Source organism: Centropristis striata, chromosome 20 (genome assembly GCF_030273125.1).
Source record: "Centropristis striata isolate RG_2023a ecotype Rhode Island chromosome 20, C.striata_1.0, whole genome shotgun sequence".
Lineage (NCBI taxonomy): Eukaryota > Metazoa > Chordata > Actinopteri > Perciformes > Serranidae > Centropristis > Centropristis striata.
In genome coordinates, this window is record NC_081536.1 from 20,893,790 (window position 1) to 20,912,483 (window position 18,694).

The 18,694-nt window shown below is 36.3% G+C and overlaps 2 protein-coding genes and 1 non-coding gene across 3 annotated transcripts; all 3 read left to right on the forward strand.

The window, feature by feature from the left end:
- The first annotated feature begins 2,416 nt into the window (after nucleotides 1-2,416).
- Nucleotides 2,417-10,045, forward strand: LOC131993828 (myelin and lymphocyte protein-like). Its single transcript, XM_059359883.1, has 4 exons — nucleotides 2,417-2,525; nucleotides 8,370-8,534; nucleotides 8,912-9,082; nucleotides 9,269-10,045. Exons 1-4 carry the CDS (start codon nucleotides 2,439-2,441, stop codon nucleotides 9,341-9,343), a joined length of 498 nt encoding a protein of 165 aa, XP_059215866.1. The 5' UTR covers nucleotides 2,417-2,438; the 3' UTR covers nucleotides 9,344-10,045.
- Nucleotides 10,046-12,289: 2,244 nt separating this feature from the next.
- LOC131993775 (myelin and lymphocyte protein-like) lies at nucleotides 12,290-16,316 on the forward strand. Its single transcript, XM_059359797.1, has 4 exons — nucleotides 12,290-12,423; nucleotides 15,753-15,920; nucleotides 16,022-16,144; nucleotides 16,242-16,316. Exons 1-4 carry the CDS (start codon nucleotides 12,331-12,333, stop codon nucleotides 16,314-16,316), a joined length of 459 nt encoding a protein of 152 aa, XP_059215780.1. The 5' UTR covers nucleotides 12,290-12,330.
- A 1,886-nt stretch (nucleotides 16,317-18,202) lies between these two features.
- Nucleotides 18,203-18,296, forward strand: trnai-uau (transfer RNA isoleucine (anticodon UAU)). The gene is made up of 2 exons: nucleotides 18,203-18,240; nucleotides 18,261-18,296. It is a non-coding gene; the product is annotated as a tRNA-Ile (tRNA).
- Nucleotides 18,297-18,694: the final 398 nt, after the last annotated feature.

Here is an 18,694-nt window from a genome sequence, read left to right on the forward strand (position 1 = left end):
AAATTGGCCTTGTGTAATATTAAACTTTTTTGAGACATTGCATTTTGGGGCTGGATGAAATGTAAGCCATAATCATTCTAATTAGAGGAAATTAAATAAATGAAGACATGAAATGTTTCATTCTGTGTGTAATGGAACTATATAATGTGTTATTTCCACTTTTTGAATTTAATTACTGACTAAATAAACGTTTCTATGATATTCTAATTTATTGAGATGCACCTGGATGTAATGACACGTCCTAGGTATGTATTCCTTTAGAACTTGTAAAACAAATGTTCATTTGTAAGGTTGACCTAATCTTATATGAATATTGTGTCATAAGATCAAACAACATCTAAAACGCCCTTTAGCTTATATTTATGGGGTGTGGTCATTGAACTGCTATCCTTAGATAAACCTCTGTTTCTGCCGCTAATAATAGAATCAGCAGATATCGCGTCCTGCATGTTCCCAGGTGTTCAAACAGCTAAAATAATAGCTTCAATTAGAGGTCTTGGTGTCACTGACCTTTAGTTTTGAGGTCACAGAGGAGCGTCTCCAAGCACACTTCAGTGACCCTAGCAGAGGATAACAGGTTGACTCAGGGTGTGTTAGCATGTGCAGAACAAAGCAACATCCCCCATTTGTACGACAGGAAAGCTGCTCTGACAGAATGACTCACTGCACATTATTACAATTCTGTGGTACTTTTAAGGGCTGGTTAGCTAAGTGTGTCATTAGCATACATTACAATATACACTTCATAAGAAACCTGCTCTCACAGTTTTGTCATGTTGGTAAAATACTGAACAGACACACACACATGGAGGTAAAACATGATACTGAAGTGACTGAGGCATTCTTTACCAATAAGATTATGTGTAATTTGAGCCATAGCTACTGTACATTGTTTCCTGTAATCTCTACTTTGTGACTCACATACTCGAAACTACAACTTGGGGAAAAAAGTGAAAGCTTTAAAGAGTGATGTCACTCTTTCTACTTTTATTTATTAATTTAAACTCCAAAACGGTGGTATATTAAATGAATCATTACTGTTGTTTTTTTCTGCAACAGAGATGCAAATTTAAAAGTGTGTCTGCCTGTTGTTATTTATTTTGTGACAACACAGCAGACTGATTAATATTGAATGAGTCAGAGATAAAAGACACAATAGGTTTTGTATATTGTGCAGAGTTTTAATCCCTCATCCTGGAAACCATCACCATGTGTTTGTCAGTTTGACACACTCAGACAAAAGCACACACCACTGACATGCTGTGATTCACAGCTGATTGGCATTCAACATCTTCTCCAACAAAAAATTAACCAAATGAGTTTGACATTTTGGTAATTACACTTATTCACTTTTGTATTGACATTTAGATGAGAAGATTAATGGCAGGGGGGATTTGTTGGATTATTTTTTGGTTTAGACCACAAACTTCCTGCAGTCTTTGCTATAGTAGGATAATTTCTTTCCTGGTGTCCTGTGGAAAACTACAGTGTTACAGGTGATAAATTGAACCTGAGCCACTCCCGACCTCTCCTCTCTTTGCTTGCTGCATTTTTTCAACCCAAAACCACTTCATCTGTGTCCCTGTTTGTCCTTCCTCATCCTCCTACACACTCCACGATCACAGACCAAACTGACCGTCCCTTTCTTCCTCCCTCCGTCCATTTATTTTAAATGAACTTAGTAGGAATGCAGATCAGCAGGTTCCAATGCAGACTCAGAAATGAACATAAACTTAGGCCCCACTTAGCTGACAAGGAGCTAAAAGGATGAACAAATAGCTTGGTGGTGAATTCCATAATCCCCCCCAAAAAATATGTAACATAGCCTATTTTTTTATTCATGCTGTGCTCAACGAAAACAACATCCGTTTATTAAACTGAGTGAGCTTATCATATCTTCAGGTAGAAACAATAATGTTTACAACTATCATTTATAATGCATGGATGAATACATACACATCCAGCAAAACACTTTAAAGCATGTGAGCAAACAGGAATTAAATGAGAGTCATAACTTAACATATTGCCATTCTATCTGAGCACTTTGTCCATCTAATAAATGACGACATTGATGAGAGAATGTACCATCTTGGGCTTCTTATCATTATTAATTATTAATGTAAAAGACACCCAAGAAACTCTCACCTTAACACCTTGATCTTGACCTTGTTCTTTCAACATATTTGTAATGCAAATCCCTATTCCACATAACACACACACACACACACACACACACACCAGAGACATCCTCTCGCTGCACAAACAAAGCCAAAAAGCACCTGTCAAACCGGTAATTTCGAGCGGAGAAATGGATGGGTAGGTGGAGTAGAGAAGACTTAGAGGGAGGAGAGAGAGATGGCCTTTAAAAGCAGATTAAAACAGGCTACACATCTCATTCTAGAGGAAATCACACGCATACACATAAAGTGTTTTGGACTATGGCTTCCACCACCTCGGGTGATGTTCTGCCCTCAGGCGGCAGGATCTTTACCTCCATTCCTGATGTGTTCTTCCTCCCTGAGTTTGTAAGTTCCTCACCTGTTCTTATTAACTTTTTGGTGGTCTGCCTTTCCCCTTATGCTTCCCCTCTTTCCTGTTTGGAACATCATCCCTTTTAACTCTGTCATAGACTAAGATCTTTTACACACTCTCTTTTATCTCCCCTATCATTCCTGATTCATCCGTGTCAGCACCATTTAGATTTTGATCTAGTTTCACCGTTGGCCCACTGAGGCGAGTCTCTGTTTCAGATAGGGATCTGTCTTGTCTCATGTTGGTCAGCAGGCATCTGTGTTTGATCAGTGGAGCCAACAGAGGGACCAGCAAACCAACCGTGAAGATTAGAGGAGTTGGTACAGATAGAGAGAGAGAAAAGGAAAGGCTGATGAGACTCATATCTACTATTTTCATTAACTATTCTTGGCAGAATTACAAGTTCTGTTACTCAGAAAACAACCAGTTAGTGTTTACCAGTCAACAGTTCCCATAGGGGAAAGTGTTTCTGGTGAAAAACACGGCTTGCAATAGTAACAGGAAAACAGCAACTTCACCATGTTTTAACAAGAAAAAGCAAAATATCAAATGAAAAAGTCACCTAACATTTGGAATAGCAATTATTTTCATTAGTCAACAAGTAGTCAACATCTTCTGCAATGTTTTCCTTTGCAACAATATCACATGATTTAAATTGAACCATTTTCAACATTGTAATAAAAATATAAATACACTTTTTTGCAGAAATAAACTTTACAAACTTAAACCTAAAATAATCTGCACGAACCTCAAACACTGCAGTTCACAACAAGGCAGTGAAAGACTAAATGTTTCAAAAGCCTCTCTCCTGTGTGGAAATTTTAAAAAAGCCTTTCTCTCACAAAATGAAATCTTTCCAACACTGATGCATATCATATTAAAATATTTAATATTGAAAGTGTTTTCAATAACTTTGCAATATGAATTCTCTTATTAACACAAGCTCAGTTTGTCATCATTAACCATAACTACCTAGGGGATTTTATGGCTTTTTTGTAATAGGACAGTAGAGACAGCAGAGACAGGGGCGAGAGAGGGGGAGAGGCTGAAGTGAGCGAATCGAGTCGGGAAGTTGCAATCGCAGTGTGAACCTTGGCTCCCAATCAAACTTGGTTCATATTGGTTTATCACATTTCTCTGTTGTGTGAATTTAGCGCACAGACTTTCTTTTTTCAGTAAAAACTGTCAATTAAGAGTTGCCTGGAAACAACTGAAAGCTTGCTCATCATCTTTATCTGCCTTGAGTGGCGTCTGTTTCTATTGGTTCGATTAAGATATTTTTATTGAATACATAAACTCCTGTTTAAAATAAGAATTCAGAAACAGTTAGACTATGCATCGTTTCTGTACAGGTAAGTGAAGATTAAATCTGTGTGACACAGGTGGAAAAACAGCTTTAGTTGCAGAGGGAGGTGTAAATCTAAACCAACCATCATCTCACATGCTTTACTTGCTGGCTTGGGTCTTTTTTGTGGCTGCTCGCCAAAAAACATGCTGCTCAGGTGTGGAAATGTACTGGTAATGTTTACTTCTCCGACCATAATTGGCACAGTGAATCTAAAGATCACGGATATAAAATGGGCAGGGAGGATAACTGACAGAGGCTGCTTTTCCCTTGCTACTGCTCAGTGTCGTTTTCACTGAAATGAAACTGAATGAATATATAACAAAGAAAGTTCAGAAAGAGAAACCAACAAGTAGACAGACAAAAATGTGGCATTGCCACGTCAAACCCTCTACCTTTAGCAATCACACAGTTTCACAATAATGTTTAATCAGGGTGAAATTTAGTGCATAAATGAAATGGACTGCAAACAATGCAACAATAAGTTTGGTGTTGTTTGAGTTGGCAATGATTTCAAACACACATTTAATACTGAACTAAGATCATGCTGCAGCTTTGCTTCAACTTATATAAAGGAATACTCTACTCTTGAAAATCCATCTTTTGACTATAAATGTAGCTCCTTGTTGGAGGATATCAGCTTTAGTCAGCTTGGATTCGCAACTGTTACAATATGTTCCAAGAGTAGGACAAAATATATTTTTTCAGTATATAAAAATGCCCATAAAAATAAGTACCTAAGCAGCTGCATTAAACATTGTACAGCAATCCCTCAATTATCTATCTATCATCTATCTTGATAATAACCAAAATCATCATCAAGAAAACCATGGAAAATGGCTAGATATCAGCTCTTAAATTAAACTCTTATGAGCTATTTTTGTTGTTATCAATATATTTGTCCAAACAAATGTACATTTAGTTGTGCCAGGCATTACAATGAACAAGATATTAGAGAAAACAAGGGTGGTCTAATAATTTTTTATGACTGTATGTTCCAAATACTCAGTTCATGTTCATGTATCATGCTGCAGAATTTTTTTTAAATTTTGACATAAACATTTCAGAGTCACCTGGCGGAGAACATTATTCTTAAGAGAGATATTTTTAGTGGAAATGTAATTGGCGGCAGGCCAATTCCCTTTAACCTGGAATGAACATGACTGCATAATGTTCCTCAGGTATGGGGGTAGATAAGTGTGATATGGAGTAGTAGAGATAAGGCTTACACAATATTTGCAGATATCGCTTGTTATGCTAGATTAATGTAATGTTTGAATGAAGTAATGTAGTGTTTTCAAAGCGGTGAACGGTGTTTGTTCACCGATCTATCTCTCTTTCTATGCTGTGCTCCACCATTATTTGACCAATGTGCTTTCTCTCATCAAAAGTTTGAATTTAAGTTAAACATTGTGAAAATGAGACAAATTGTTACATGATAAAAAAAAAATCTAACATTTGAACTGGCTCATCACTCACCGATTTTCTCTAATTAAGAACCACTTAATCAGAGTTGTTTTGTTTATTTGTCAAAAGTGACAAAACCATCATGTACATACAGGTACATATACATATACATATACATATACACATATTAATTAGAATATGATGGAAAAGTCCATTTCCAGTAGTTCAAGACAAATAGCCCCAACCATATATTGAGTGCATATAGATGGATAAACTTTTCAGAGACCAACATTTCCAAATTAAACATAGTTTTTAAAATTGGTCTTTTATAATATTCAAATTTTTTTTTAAAGTCTTCATTTAATGTAAGCTATGGCCATTATAATTAGAAGAAATAAATAAAAAAAATTAAGACATGAAATGTCTTTCTATCAAATCTATATAATGAGTTATTTCCACTTTTTGAATTGAATTACTGACATAAATAAACTTTTCTGTGATATTCTAATTTATTGAGATGCACCTGTATAACATCAGTGTTTTCTGGATAAAAGCTTTTATACTCTTAATTAAGAACAAGTAACGATTACTTATTGAGTTAAAAGCACATCATTGCATTAACAAGTAAAAGTACATTATAAACATTATGAAAAATATCACATCCTTATACACTGAAAAAATGGCTTGAAGTATGTATGTTAAAACATGCTTATTTCAAAGTATATACACATATAAATACATAAAATAAATAACACATCTAGAATTGTTTCTCCTATATGTTGGATAAACAGCATATTGTTTAAAAAAAAAAAAAGAAATAAGTAAGTCCAAGCATCATATAGTTATAAAAATATATTTATCACTTCATAGTTACTTCGAGGGGACACATGAGGTGAAAATCAGAGTTTGTGGGATTAAATAAATGCATCATAGAGAAATATCTGAACCACCTGCAGGTTTCTGGGTGTGGCACATTCTTTTCATATGGTCACATTGAAAGAAAAAGCGTAGCGTCTGGATTGAATAGACTGTCTTGGTTGTGACCTCACTGTGTTTACACAGCTGAGTGAAACCTGGCAAAAAAAGGACAACATTTATTATTTCACTTTAACACATCAGCTATATTAAGAATTGAAAGTTGAATTTCCAAAATGATGGCTGCATATCATCTGATTTAAATTAGTACAGATGGTCACACGCTGACTCTAACCTTATTTTCACTTTATTAAAGTAAAAAGAACAATGATTCAGTATTTTTTTATTGATACAACATAAGATACAACACTGAATCTACAAGTGCCAGAAGTATTCTGTTTACTTAAGTTTAGACCGTTATAGGTGTGACTGCTGCTAAATTGCTGAGTGGTTTGTCACTGTATTGCACGTCTGTTTCAGAGATAATGTATCAAACTAACCAGAGCATCAGTTTTTTTACTTTTCCAACATATCAACCTGACTATCCTTGTTGAAATTTCTCCCTAAAATCAGAGTGTAGCTGGGTGTGTACTATAGGAAATGGCCTTTTGTTTGGTTTCCCAGAGTAAATGTGTAGAATTTCCTCCTCCCAGAAAGCAGTGAGGGCAGTTGTGCTCTCTACATGTGTTAATCCCTCACCTGAGAGGCTCAGGAGGTTATTTGTTGCAGCAATTGTGGTAAATTTCCTCTCTGGAAAGCAACGCTGCTTGTGTGGATCTGACAGCACTGCTGCAATGTTTGCTCCATCTCTGCTCCTGCACACGTGATACCTGAGGGCTTAATGGTGATGGACTGAGCTGTAGACACACCTGTGGGGTCTGTGCTCAGATGGAGAAAATCAAAGTTAGGACAGCACAGGTCTCTCACACAGCAGATAGTTCTACTGCTCTATACCCACCATGTATCTGTTAGTGTCTTAGTGTTACAAGACAATGGAAAAAGTCTCATTGCACAATAAAAATTAAAGCACACTAAAAGAAAAAAAGGGTTTTCCTGTTAACAGTGTCGAAAGTAAAGTATGTTCAAAGTGCCTCTTATCATGGAACAAAAGGTGAAGGTGCATGCTCTATCTAAATGTAAACACTCCTTCAAACAAAGTGTTTGTCAAAGGAGGAGAGAGAAAGACTAGGAAAGTACACCCAAGAGTGACAGAACTCTTAGGCCCAACTTAAAGGGGCACTTCACCTTTCTCAAGTCTAAATGATAGACAATGCACTTGTAGACTACAAATGAACAAAACAAAAACATGTGTTACAAGCTATGGAAGAATAAAAATCTGATGCTGTTGAGTTGCATTATGGGAAATGTAGGATCCAAACATCAGGATATCTTGACCTCTGCTGCATCGATCATAGTCTTTTTTTTATTGGTTTCTTGCAAGTCCTCAACTTATGGAAATGCTGACTACAGATTGCTGTTTAACAATGAGTGGCAGCGCTGATGGTGTCTGACTTGCATTCATTCACATTTGCGAATGAGACAAAGCACCAATACATCACTCTGGGCTGAAATGCAAACAAAATGCCTGTTTCTAGCTACAACTACTAGATTTTTAACATATCATACGGTTATTTAAGGAATCTATGTTTACCAGAAAGGACAAGTCAGCTCTATGTTAGCAAGCTAAAGCACTTAGTACTGCAGAGCATTCTGAATGATCCACATTGTACTACAACACGAGTTATAGTGTTGAATGCCTTAGCTTATCTTACAGAAATGTAGTTAGCCTAAAACTGACTCTGGATATGACTTAGTGACAAAATGCACTGCATACATATAAGTTAATGTTGAAATATATACTTTCAGGATCAACTTTGTTCTCTTAAAAGTGCAGTTTTTCCAGTTCTTCAGGTTTTATAAACGTAGTTATGGATTCTTTACCCTATTGGTAGTTACACAGCAGCTTTTAGACATTTTCTGTTGTTTGTTTGTTTGTAGTTTGTTTGTAGTAAATCCAATTTTGTCTGTGACTGTCATACAGGACAAAACTCTAATTATAATGTACACCAGTTGCCGAAAAGTTCAAATCCATCCCTCTGTCTCTCTTCATTTCTCTGACTAATTCTCTTCACCTCTCTGTCTCCTCTCCCTCACCTGTGTGACCCTGCAGGTGTTCGGAGGTTTGGTGTGGATCCTGGTGGCATCGACTCGTGTCAATCCAGAAAACCCTCTGGGCTGGGTGATGTTCGTGTCTGTCTTCTGCTTTGTTCTGACGACGCTCTGGTTCTTCATCTTCCTCTGTGGAGCCAATCAGAGCAGCATCTGGCCCTCACTGGTAAGACACAGACAGACAGATGGACGGAGGGACAGATAGATAGATAGATAGATAGATAGATAGATAGATAGATAGATGGATGGATGGATGGATGGATGGATGGATGGATGGATGGATGGATGGATGGATAGATAGATAGATAGATAGATAGATAGATAGATAGATAGATAGATAGATAGATAGATAGATAGATAGATAGATGGATGGATGGATGGATGGATGGATGGATGGATGATAGACGGATAGACAGATAGACAGATAGACAGATAGATAGATAGATAGATAGATAGATAGATAGATAGATAGATAGATAGATAGATAGATAGATAAACCGTTTCTGCTTTAACCGTCATTCTTTCTCCAAACTGTGTTTGTAGGATGTGCTGTATCATTTCCTGGCGGTGGTTTTCTACCTCAGTGCATCGGTGGATCTGGCTTTCATCACCATAGTGAATCACACGGCTCTGAGGACTGCGGAAGCCGTGGGGTTGTCGCCTTCAACCATATTTGAACTTCTCAAAATCTACCGGCTGGACATTGCTGCTGTGGTATGTCAAACACACACACACACACACACTATACATACTTAGAATTTTTATATCAATTATAACAACATAAACAGCATTTTGTGATTGTTCCAACTTAAGGTCTGTCAAGAATAAATAAATACATTTTGAAGAGTGACTAAGATGTTTAAAGATATAATCTGTGATCATTTGTGTTTGTGTTTCCAGGTGATGTCCTATGTGGCCACTCTCCTCTACTTTCTCCATGCCATTTTCTCTGCCATTCGATGGAAGAAGAACTAATAAGACAAAACACAAACCAACAACAAGAACACCAAAAGGAGAAAGAAAGACAAACTAAATATGAAACTAAATAACCCAGCTGAGCTGTCATTGGACTAAACAGAGAATGAGCTTTTGTGTTTCTGTTGTTTTTATTTACATGTCCCTGAACTTGCTTTTGAACCAAAGTGCCAATGAATGAGTGGAAAACGAGCAGGTTTTTGATAAATGTCTATTGGTCTTGTAAGTGAGGTTGAATTGAACATTATTCCCCCCAAATTTACTTTTTTCTTAATCACAAAGGCAGCAATTTGGTTAAAATTTGTTTGAACAAAATTAATGTGTCAGAAATAAAGAAATATATACTTTAAGGAAGGCTAATGAGTGTAAATAACTTATTCAACCACAGATGTAATTAAATATCTAGGAGCAGGTACATGGTACATGATATTTTAAGATAGATTTATGGTGACGTACATTTTTTAAACTGCTTTTTTTTAACTCTTCTTTTTTGTTTTTGTTGACTTTTTTTGGAAACACTCCTGTGGGTTGTATTTGAAAATGGGCTGGAGAAATTTTTATAGAGAAATTAAGTGTAATTTGTCACTGGTGACTTCACAATCTTAACATATATGGAGTAAACATTTCTACAAATCAAAGTCGCATTTAACTTAGCATTAGTTAACCTAGAGCAATCTTTTCTCCTTGTTTATTATGAACAAAACAAAAATGTCTAGTGAATAAAACACTCACCTTTAACCACCACAAGTCTTCTTATTGACTTACACAAGTTTTTGACAGGCTCAGTTTTGATGTACAGTATGCATAGATGTTTCCATGTTTTTATGAAAACTTCCAAAAATCTGAGGATGTAAATATTCAGATGATTTCACTTTACATGTATTTTTGGAAACTATGATGTGAAATAAATTAATTGGACATTCAAACAACACATTTTGTGTTTCACCTCAGAGAGAGAGAAATTACATGTTGGGAAAATACATTTCACCATTAATTTCTTCACCAAGAAGATGTTATAATAGAATCTTTTTTTAAAAGCGAAAAAAAACAAACCCTAAATGATTACAGTCTGTGTCACCTTTACAAAGGTTTTTCTCCCCATTTTATATCATATTTTATTATGTGCCAGTATAAATGACCTCATCAATTAAACAATTAACAAAACTAATTCTGAATCCTAATATATACATTATAAGCATGTCCTCAAACACATACCTTGCACATTTGTACCAGGTAAATACTTATTTTGTTGAACTGCTTTACAGCATTTGTGTTTTTAAATCTCAACTGTTATTTCTAGGCTTTATTTCAAGTCTATCTCCACAAAATCCACCTGATTGGCTGTAATTTAAAAACCACTACGCTACTGAAAACTGTCCAATCAAAACAGACTTCAGGCTTCAGTTCAAGTTAAACAACTATTATGTGCAGAACATCACAAAGAACAGTAGTCTGAGTCAGAGCAGACTGGATGATATGGAAACTTTAAGACAATTGTATCTCTGCTCTTCAAAAAAGACAAAGAAGCTTTAGAATGGGTTATTGTCTCCTCCCCCTCTCTGACTTACCTGTAGTGCACTGTCAGGTGGCAGTATTAGACACTGTAGCCTGGGGCACAACTTCTCTGGGAGATTACACCTGGTTTTTTTTACATGTATCGAGGCTAGAAAGCTGCAACTCCTATCTGTGTCTGTACTTTTTATCTCTGCATGTAAATAATAACATCTACTGTATATGAAGATCATGTTTTGATCTTACCTTGTGCTCAAAAACAAAATAGTAGGACTGTATCTTGATAAAAGGCTGTGACCTGCTTTTTCTTCATTCTTCTCATTCATCATTTCATAGATTTAGGTTCTATGAAGTCAGTGGAACACAATTTGCCCAGAAATTGCCCAGAATCTGGGATTTTGACTAGAATTTTAAAGCAGCATTTTTTTTTTGCCAATAAAGGAACAAAAAAAACCCCAAAAACATAACAGTATAGTTGGAGGCTCTAAAAACCTAAATAATGAGGTATGGGATTAGTTTTGTGTCTTTAGTATGAAATCAAACAGGTTTGAGGGCAAAACTGTTAAAAAAAATGTTTTATTGCAATTAAAATTAATTTGTGAATAAGAAAATGATTTCGATTCAAAAGTTTTAGATTTGCAAACACTATTATTGGGTTCGTAGGAAAAGTTTTGACTTTTGAAGTTTTAGACTTGCAAACAATAGTTTTTTATCCACAATAATTCATTTCTAACCACAGATTTATTTTAGTTGCAATACAAAATGTGTTGACAGTTTTGCCCTAACATGTTTTGATTGAAGTGTGTAAAAGGTTTTTCTCTCAAACCTATTCTGTTTTTATTGCATAATAAAGACACAAAAGCAACCCCATAAATGAGCTGGAAGATACAGAAGCACTGAAAGAGCTGAGGGGGCTGCAGAGTCAGGCAACAAGTCTGTTTCTCTTTGAGATTGTTACCAAAACTGACATCTTTCCCATCCCACTCTGTCATCTGGAAATAAATGATTTGTGTGCTCAAGTGTCTGTGAGGTTGAAGTGGTTCAATTGAAATGTAGTTACCCGTAAATCGAACCATATATTTTGAAAAGAAGCTCCTGTTAAAGCCCCTGTGTGCAGTACAAATAGAGGCTGCAGGCACTCAGCTAACAGAAGGGCCATAAAGTCAGTAAGACCTTAAACTCACTGAGCTGTTTCTTTACTCAGCAGCAACAATGAAGATATATCAGCTGTGGCCCCGGGACACAAAATTCCTCCTCTGGTTGTTTCAAAATCCCTTCACAGGTCACCAGCTCACATTAGACACCAGCTAGCCCTGGGTGCTGTGAGCTGATGGGTGTGTCCGGTTTGTACCAGTGTGAGGAGCTGTTGTGGGACGGGAGCAGAACAGGTTTGGCTGCTAACTTAGCTTTCATATAAGGGTCAGTAACACCTGCTGCTGCTCCATTAGTTCAGAGGAGAGGGCAGGAAGGCAGAGATGGCTGCAACTACCGCTCAGCCTATGGGGAGCCTGCCCAGCGGACTGGGGATCTGCACCACGGCCCCGGATATATTTTACCTTCCTGAACTGGTGAGTGGACGAAGACAGAAGACAGAAGACAGAGCAGCCAACCTTGAAATCGGTTATGATAGATTATTATTCCTATTTTTGGCTCTAAATTCCTGGTTATTTTATTTCATTTCCAATGATTTCAGATACAATATTACAGCATACATTCATTCATTTTCTACAAAATAATACAATTCAAGTTAAGGGACAAAATGCACAATAGTTAATAGACACAATATAAATATTGTTATTTTTGGAGCTACAGAGGAACAAAATGACATTTTTTCAATGAGTGCACATAATAATATTAATTCTTACTTAACATCTATCCATTAATGCTTCGACTCTTTGAATAAAAGTGCACAAATATGCATTGTGGAGAAATGGGAGATGATGAAACATATTCCTCACACGGGAGCAGCACCAACGTCTTTTCACATCTCACATTTCACTTATATTGTATTTGTGCTATCAATCTAAGAAAGAATGCGGTCAACTCATCGTCTCCAAGAATGATGACAAAAGATAGAAACCACTCATATGACTGCTGGGAACCTAACTGCTTTGAATAAGGTGATTATTTGTCTGACAAGCAATTTTAGGTTGTTTCTTTTAGCTTTTATTTATCAAGGGAAGGGTTGGTTGAGTGGCAGTGATGGAAGGAGTATTAAGATCCCAGTAAACTGTGAACACTCCACTGCAAGTAAAAGTCATGCATTCAAATACTTTTTAGCTAAATGCATTTAAATATATTCATTGTGCAGTAAAATGTTCCCTGTCAGTGTTTTACTAATATATAATTGATGTGTTTGGGTTAGTATTGCTGCTGTATTGACATGCATGTTGCATTTTACTGCTGTAGATGTTGAAGGTTGGTGCTTATTTAACTGCTTTATATACTTTTGGGTAGTATGGTTAATAATGCCCTGCGTCATCATGCTTCTACTGGCATAAAAACATGCAAATTTGCACACACTCTAATTGGCCTGAGGCTTTTCTTCAACATCTTTTTTGAATATCAATAAGCATACGAGCATGTTTACAGTTTTACTTTCACCAATAAAACACTTGGAGCAGGCTGAATGGACATGTGAAGAAAAACGGTTGATGTTGCCCCTCATGTAAAACTATAGTTCATTAGGAAAGCTAAAATAGAGAGATAAAAAAATCAGAAACTGTAACTGTAGTCAAATCACCTGTTTGCTTACACTAATTTGGGTCAAACATGAAACAATCTCACCTTAATGAACATGAGACATGAACGTTACATGAATTGATAAACTGTTGATTGCATTGACTTGCTGCAGAATAGGTCAGGTGTACAGTATTTCCCTATGCTTTTATCATCACACATGTGCCTGAATGAGGTATATAGTGATTTGACTTTTTTGTGGAAAAAGCATATTAACATGTAACAACATATAAACATATATGTATATACGCATATAAACAGCATATTAACTTTTTTGTCACAGTTAATGGTGACCAGTAATTCACTGAACCAAGAAACTGCACTCAAAACATTTGGCCTTTTTCTTTCAGCCTCTCAGATGGCTTCCCTGTTTTCCTCTCATTAATTGGCCAATTTAAACTGATTAAGTGCACCTGTTTTGAGTGTTAGACTCTTATTTTCATTGTTTTGGTGGCAGACAGGTCAAAAGATTAAAAGTTCACATGGCACTGAAATACAGTTGTATGTCTAGATATATTTTTGTTTATGAAACCCTCCTAGTAAAAGACAAATAATGAAGTCTTTTTTTTTCAACAAACAGAATTAATGTAGCAAGTTAGATTAGTTAATAGAAAGTGTGTCAGTGTCTTGCATTTCCAATGTTTGAAAATGAAGCATTGAAGAAAGAATGCGTTTTGAAAGTAACAATTTAGAAAAAACCATCAGAGATTATTTCACCATGCAGTGAGATCATTTTTATGTAAGATGAACGTGTTGATATAGAAATAAGTTGTTTACAATAGTTGATTCAACACTAAAGTTAATAGTCAATAAAAGTGGTATATGGACTCATGGCTCTAAGACCTATAGAAAGCAAAGAGTATGTGTTTGTTTAGTCAACACTGAGAGAGATTTGGAGAGAGATTTTGTTGATTTGTTATTTGCTTTTCTTTGTTTTTGATAACTTTTAACTTTGTATTTACATTCACACTGCAAACTGAAAAAGGCATTTGTATGTAATGTCATAACATAGAAACATGTAGTTTAGATTTAAAGTAAATCCAGTGAAGTATGTGATCCATGTCTAGGTGTGTGAATCTGCCTGACTCCACGTAATGTTTAATCAATAACACAGGCGGCCTATCAAGCACTGTCCCAGTCAAAATAATGGTAGCGATGTATGACTAAACAGCAAAATGAGCGGAGACTCGGATTTATCATCGAGGGTAAATAAAGGTTTCATTAGTATCAGAGCTACAGTTAGGAACGTATGCTGTTTCACATATGCTGCATTCATCCACTTCTAAACTGTCATGGCGCCGCAGCCCAATTAGAGCGAAAGGAAATACATATGTAGGGCACACGTCACTTTGGGGGAAAATAGCCGCCTAAGAAACCAAAAGTATCAAAACACAATTCTGCTGGTAGGAGTTCATGTCTTTAGGGAATTACTGCACTGCAAAAAATGTTCATCTTAGCAAGAAATTAGACTGATTGCAGCATTCTAGTGACCTGCTGGAGCTACTGTCTCAGTGGCACAATAAAAAGGAGAATTTAAAGATGGAGAAATAGGGGAATTGAACCATAAACTGTAAAAGAAATGAAGGGTCTGAAAAGTGAAACCAATGAAGAAGTCTTTCTGATGGCCAGCTGGGGTCGACTTCGCTGGCTGCAAAAAGTCAGATTGTATAGAAGTCTATGAGAAAATACCCCTACTGGTTACTTATTTTATTACCTTTGAAAACATTTTCCTTAAAAAATACAGTCTCAATTGTTTGTTTCAAGTCTTTTTCAATACAGCATGATGTTATGTCAGTCATGACAGAGGTGTATCCAGGACACTGTGTACATTTAAATAGCAGTAAACTTGTTTTTGGGTTACCTTGAATTATGGGAGCTTTGCAAGGTGAAGCCAACAGATAGGTGCAGTAAGTTTTCCAGTATAGGTGGGTAAGCATAGAGTCCAAATATGTTCCTTGCTGGTTCCGAAAAAACCTATGCAAAAAAACAAAATAACCCCCCCCCCCCCCCCCCCCAAAAAAAAAAAAAGAAACCCAATCAACTCATAGAAAAATATTTGTGGCTGGAATTTTACTTGTACTTTAAGGTCACTTTTGCATAAACACATATTTTCAAATCTCAAAAACCATTACACCACCCATTCCCACCATCTCTGCAGGTGTTTGGTGGTTTGGTCTGGATCCTGGTAGCATCAACCCACGTTATGCCTCCAAACCCTCTGGGCTGGGTGATGTTTGTCTCTGTCTTCTGCTTCGTCATTACCTTCCTCTGGATGATCATCTTCGCTGCTGGCGGTCATAAGAACAACCCCGGCTGGGCTGCTGCTGTAAGACCCGAGACAGAGAAACAGAAAAACAGAATGAAATGGGAAAGAAAGAGTGATGGGCTGTGGCCATGTTGTAATATTTTCATTCTGTGTGTGTCTAGGACTTCTTTTATCACTTCATCGCAGCAGTCTTCTACCTCAGTGCAGGGGTGGATCTAGCTTACATCACCATGTTGATGAAGATAGGCACACTAAGAATTTACCAGATTGACATCGCAGCTGTGGTGAGAACTGCATGTTTTTATGCTGTAATGGTTATCTTAGAATGATACTCAAGAAGTGTATTCAAGCCTGTTCTCTGTTTACTTGTGTGTGTTTTAGGTATTCGCCTTCTTGGCCACACTTCTCTACTTCATCCACGCCATCCTCTCCGCCTTCCGATGGAAAAGCTTCTGAAAAGTGACACTAAATCACAGTCCAGTGTGTCCTGTGTATGTGTGTGTGTGTGTGTGTGTGTGTGTGGTGGGATTGCCCACGAGTGACATGAGACTTTTAACAATGTTTAAGGAAGCGTTATAAAACCTGCAGGAAAAAATGAATAATCAAAGCAAATAAAGAGCTGTACCCTGGAAATGGCATAATTTTCTTATGAAGACAAAATCACATTAAATTAAGTTTTAAATTTTACATTTTATTAAGTTAAAGTCTAAAGGATCAAATTGGTTAAAGTGCTTTTTATTTGGTCACATAAGCTCAATTTTCCTTTTTATTTTTTTACAAACCACATATCATTTAAAGCCACTGATCATTTAGGTTTCATATTTATCAGTTTCAGAGAACTATGGAATATGGTGTAAATGTTATAATTGCAAGCTGAGCTTCCATAGAGGTGCTGGTCAGTGGATATTAGTTTCCTCTGGATATTTTCCGCCCTGTTTCCAGTCTTTTAAAAATATTAAAACTTATTTTGTTCTTAAATCCACTCAGTTGCTGCCATTGGAGCTCTCTCTCTCTTCCCTTTGTGATTTGTGATGTTTGTTTCTCTGTAGTCACCATAAAAAAGTTGTAAGACAGTTACTGATCTTTACATTTTTTTTGTAGACTGATCTTGTCTTTTCTGCCCTTATAGAGTTAATGCCAACCAGTCTTCAGTACCTAAAGTGTATTTTTTGGCCGAAATGTGTATAGTTTTGCCATTTTTGTATTCTACAGATTAAAGCAAGATATAGATGTAAACATAACATCCTTGTTTTATTTGCTCCACTTCCTCCCTGAAACATGTGAAAAAATTCATTGCATGCTGATACATTTAGATTTATTTGTTGTTGTTGGTCCTGTGTTAGTCACACATGTAACAGCGGGTACATATTTACATAATTTATTCTCAATATTTACAGTTGATAAGCAGGATAAGAGTATCGGAACTATTACAATAGGGATGTTCAGAAGCAGTGTTACATTTTGGAAAGGAAGTTCGTCAAGGAAGAGAGAGAGAAACAGTACTTACCACCAAAGGAAAAAGAAGAAGTTTACTTATTTTGTTAAAAAGGAAACGTTTATTGATTACATCTGTTTTTTTCAGTTATAGCCTTTTTAAAAACAATGTTAGCCACACTTGCAGCATGCTGGTTTAACAATGAAGTTTCATGCAGATATTCATGGTTCCAAGAGGATGAATCTTTCTGACTTTAGCTGCCATGGAATTGATGTTTCCACATTTCCAGTAAAAATCCATCCAGTAAAATATTACAAATCTACTGATCGGATTGATATATAATTTGATCAGTGGTGACACAAGTATACAGATTATTTACTGAAATAAAAGTACCAATACAACTGCTCCAAGTGAGGCTTGAACTCACAACCTCAGCACTGCTCTGCAACATACTGTCTTATAAGTATCACGAGCTGACCGATTGCACCACTGGAAATGAAAGCATTAAAAGACACACATTTATGTTAGTGCAATGTTTATGCAGTAACTCTCCTCATTAATGCACTAACAACTGAACATCAAAAGGGAAAATAAAACTTAGTTGAGTGTTGATGAACATGTTTGTGTTATCTTTTGACTCAATTATTCAAAGGATTCACATTCAAAACTGCTTGTGAATCAGAAGTATATCAGGTATAATTCAATTTAAAGTCTGGAGAAGGAGCAATGAATTTTGAATTTTATAACGAAAATGTAAATATGTTGAAAGCTTTCACATTTTGAATTTAAATCAGAGAAAGACTGAAGTGTGTGATCATTCTTTTACAGCATCACACCAGCAACACAACATCATCAACACACACAAAAATTGATCATAGCTACAGATTAATATTCGAGAGAAACATAAGCTCCAGTGGCGCAATCGGTCAGCGCGCGGTACTTATAAGACAGTACGCTGCACAGTCATGCCGAGGTTGTGAGTTCGAGCCTCACCTGGAGCATTTATAAACTTTGGACAATACAGTCTTAAGATTACTTGTGTTGTTGACAGTAGATCTTGGTGTTATAAGCTTTATGTATTGTTAATGTGGCTTTGAGCTCGCCACTGTGTGGTTCTCAGATAATTGGTGGTGTCGATTGTTATCTAATTATGTCAAACTACTCCTTTAAAACGCTGCTATTTTTCAGTAACATTTCCACATCTGAGGTGGGAAAGCTTCAAATGCTAGAAAGACTCATGTTATTCTTGGTTGCCAAAGCTTTTCTTTGAGAGTAAACAGTCTGGTCCCCTCTTGTAAAAAAACCCCTATATTTAATACATTGCAAGCCTTAAACTTAACCTCCAAAACTGTCCAATCAGTAGCCCAGTATGAAGGACTAAAGCTGCATTATTTCAATG

Bases quoted from the DNA above. Each gene is read 5' to 3' on its own strand.
- LOC131993828 (XM_059359883.1), top strand. From the start codon at position 2,439: ATGGCTTCCACCACCTCGGGTGATGTTCTGCCCTCAGGCGGCAGGATC. The intron at 2,526-8,369 runs GTAAGTTCCTCA...GTGACCCTGCAG, and splicing joins TGTTCTTCCTCCCTGAGTTT to GTGTTCGGAGGTTTGGTGTG. The intron at 8,535-8,911 runs GTAAGACACAGA...CTGTGTTTGTAG, and splicing joins GCAGCATCTGGCCCTCACTG to GATGTGCTGTATCATTTCCT.
- LOC131993775 (XM_059359797.1), top strand. From the start codon at position 12,331: ATGGCTGCAACTACCGCTCAGCCTATGGGGAGCCTGCCCAGCGGACTG. The intron at 12,424-15,752 runs GTGAGTGGACGA...CCATCTCTGCAG, and splicing joins TATTTTACCTTCCTGAACTG to GTGTTTGGTGGTTTGGTCTG. The intron at 15,921-16,021 runs GTAAGACCCGAG...GTGTGTGTCTAG, and splicing joins ACCCCGGCTGGGCTGCTGCT to GACTTCTTTTATCACTTCAT.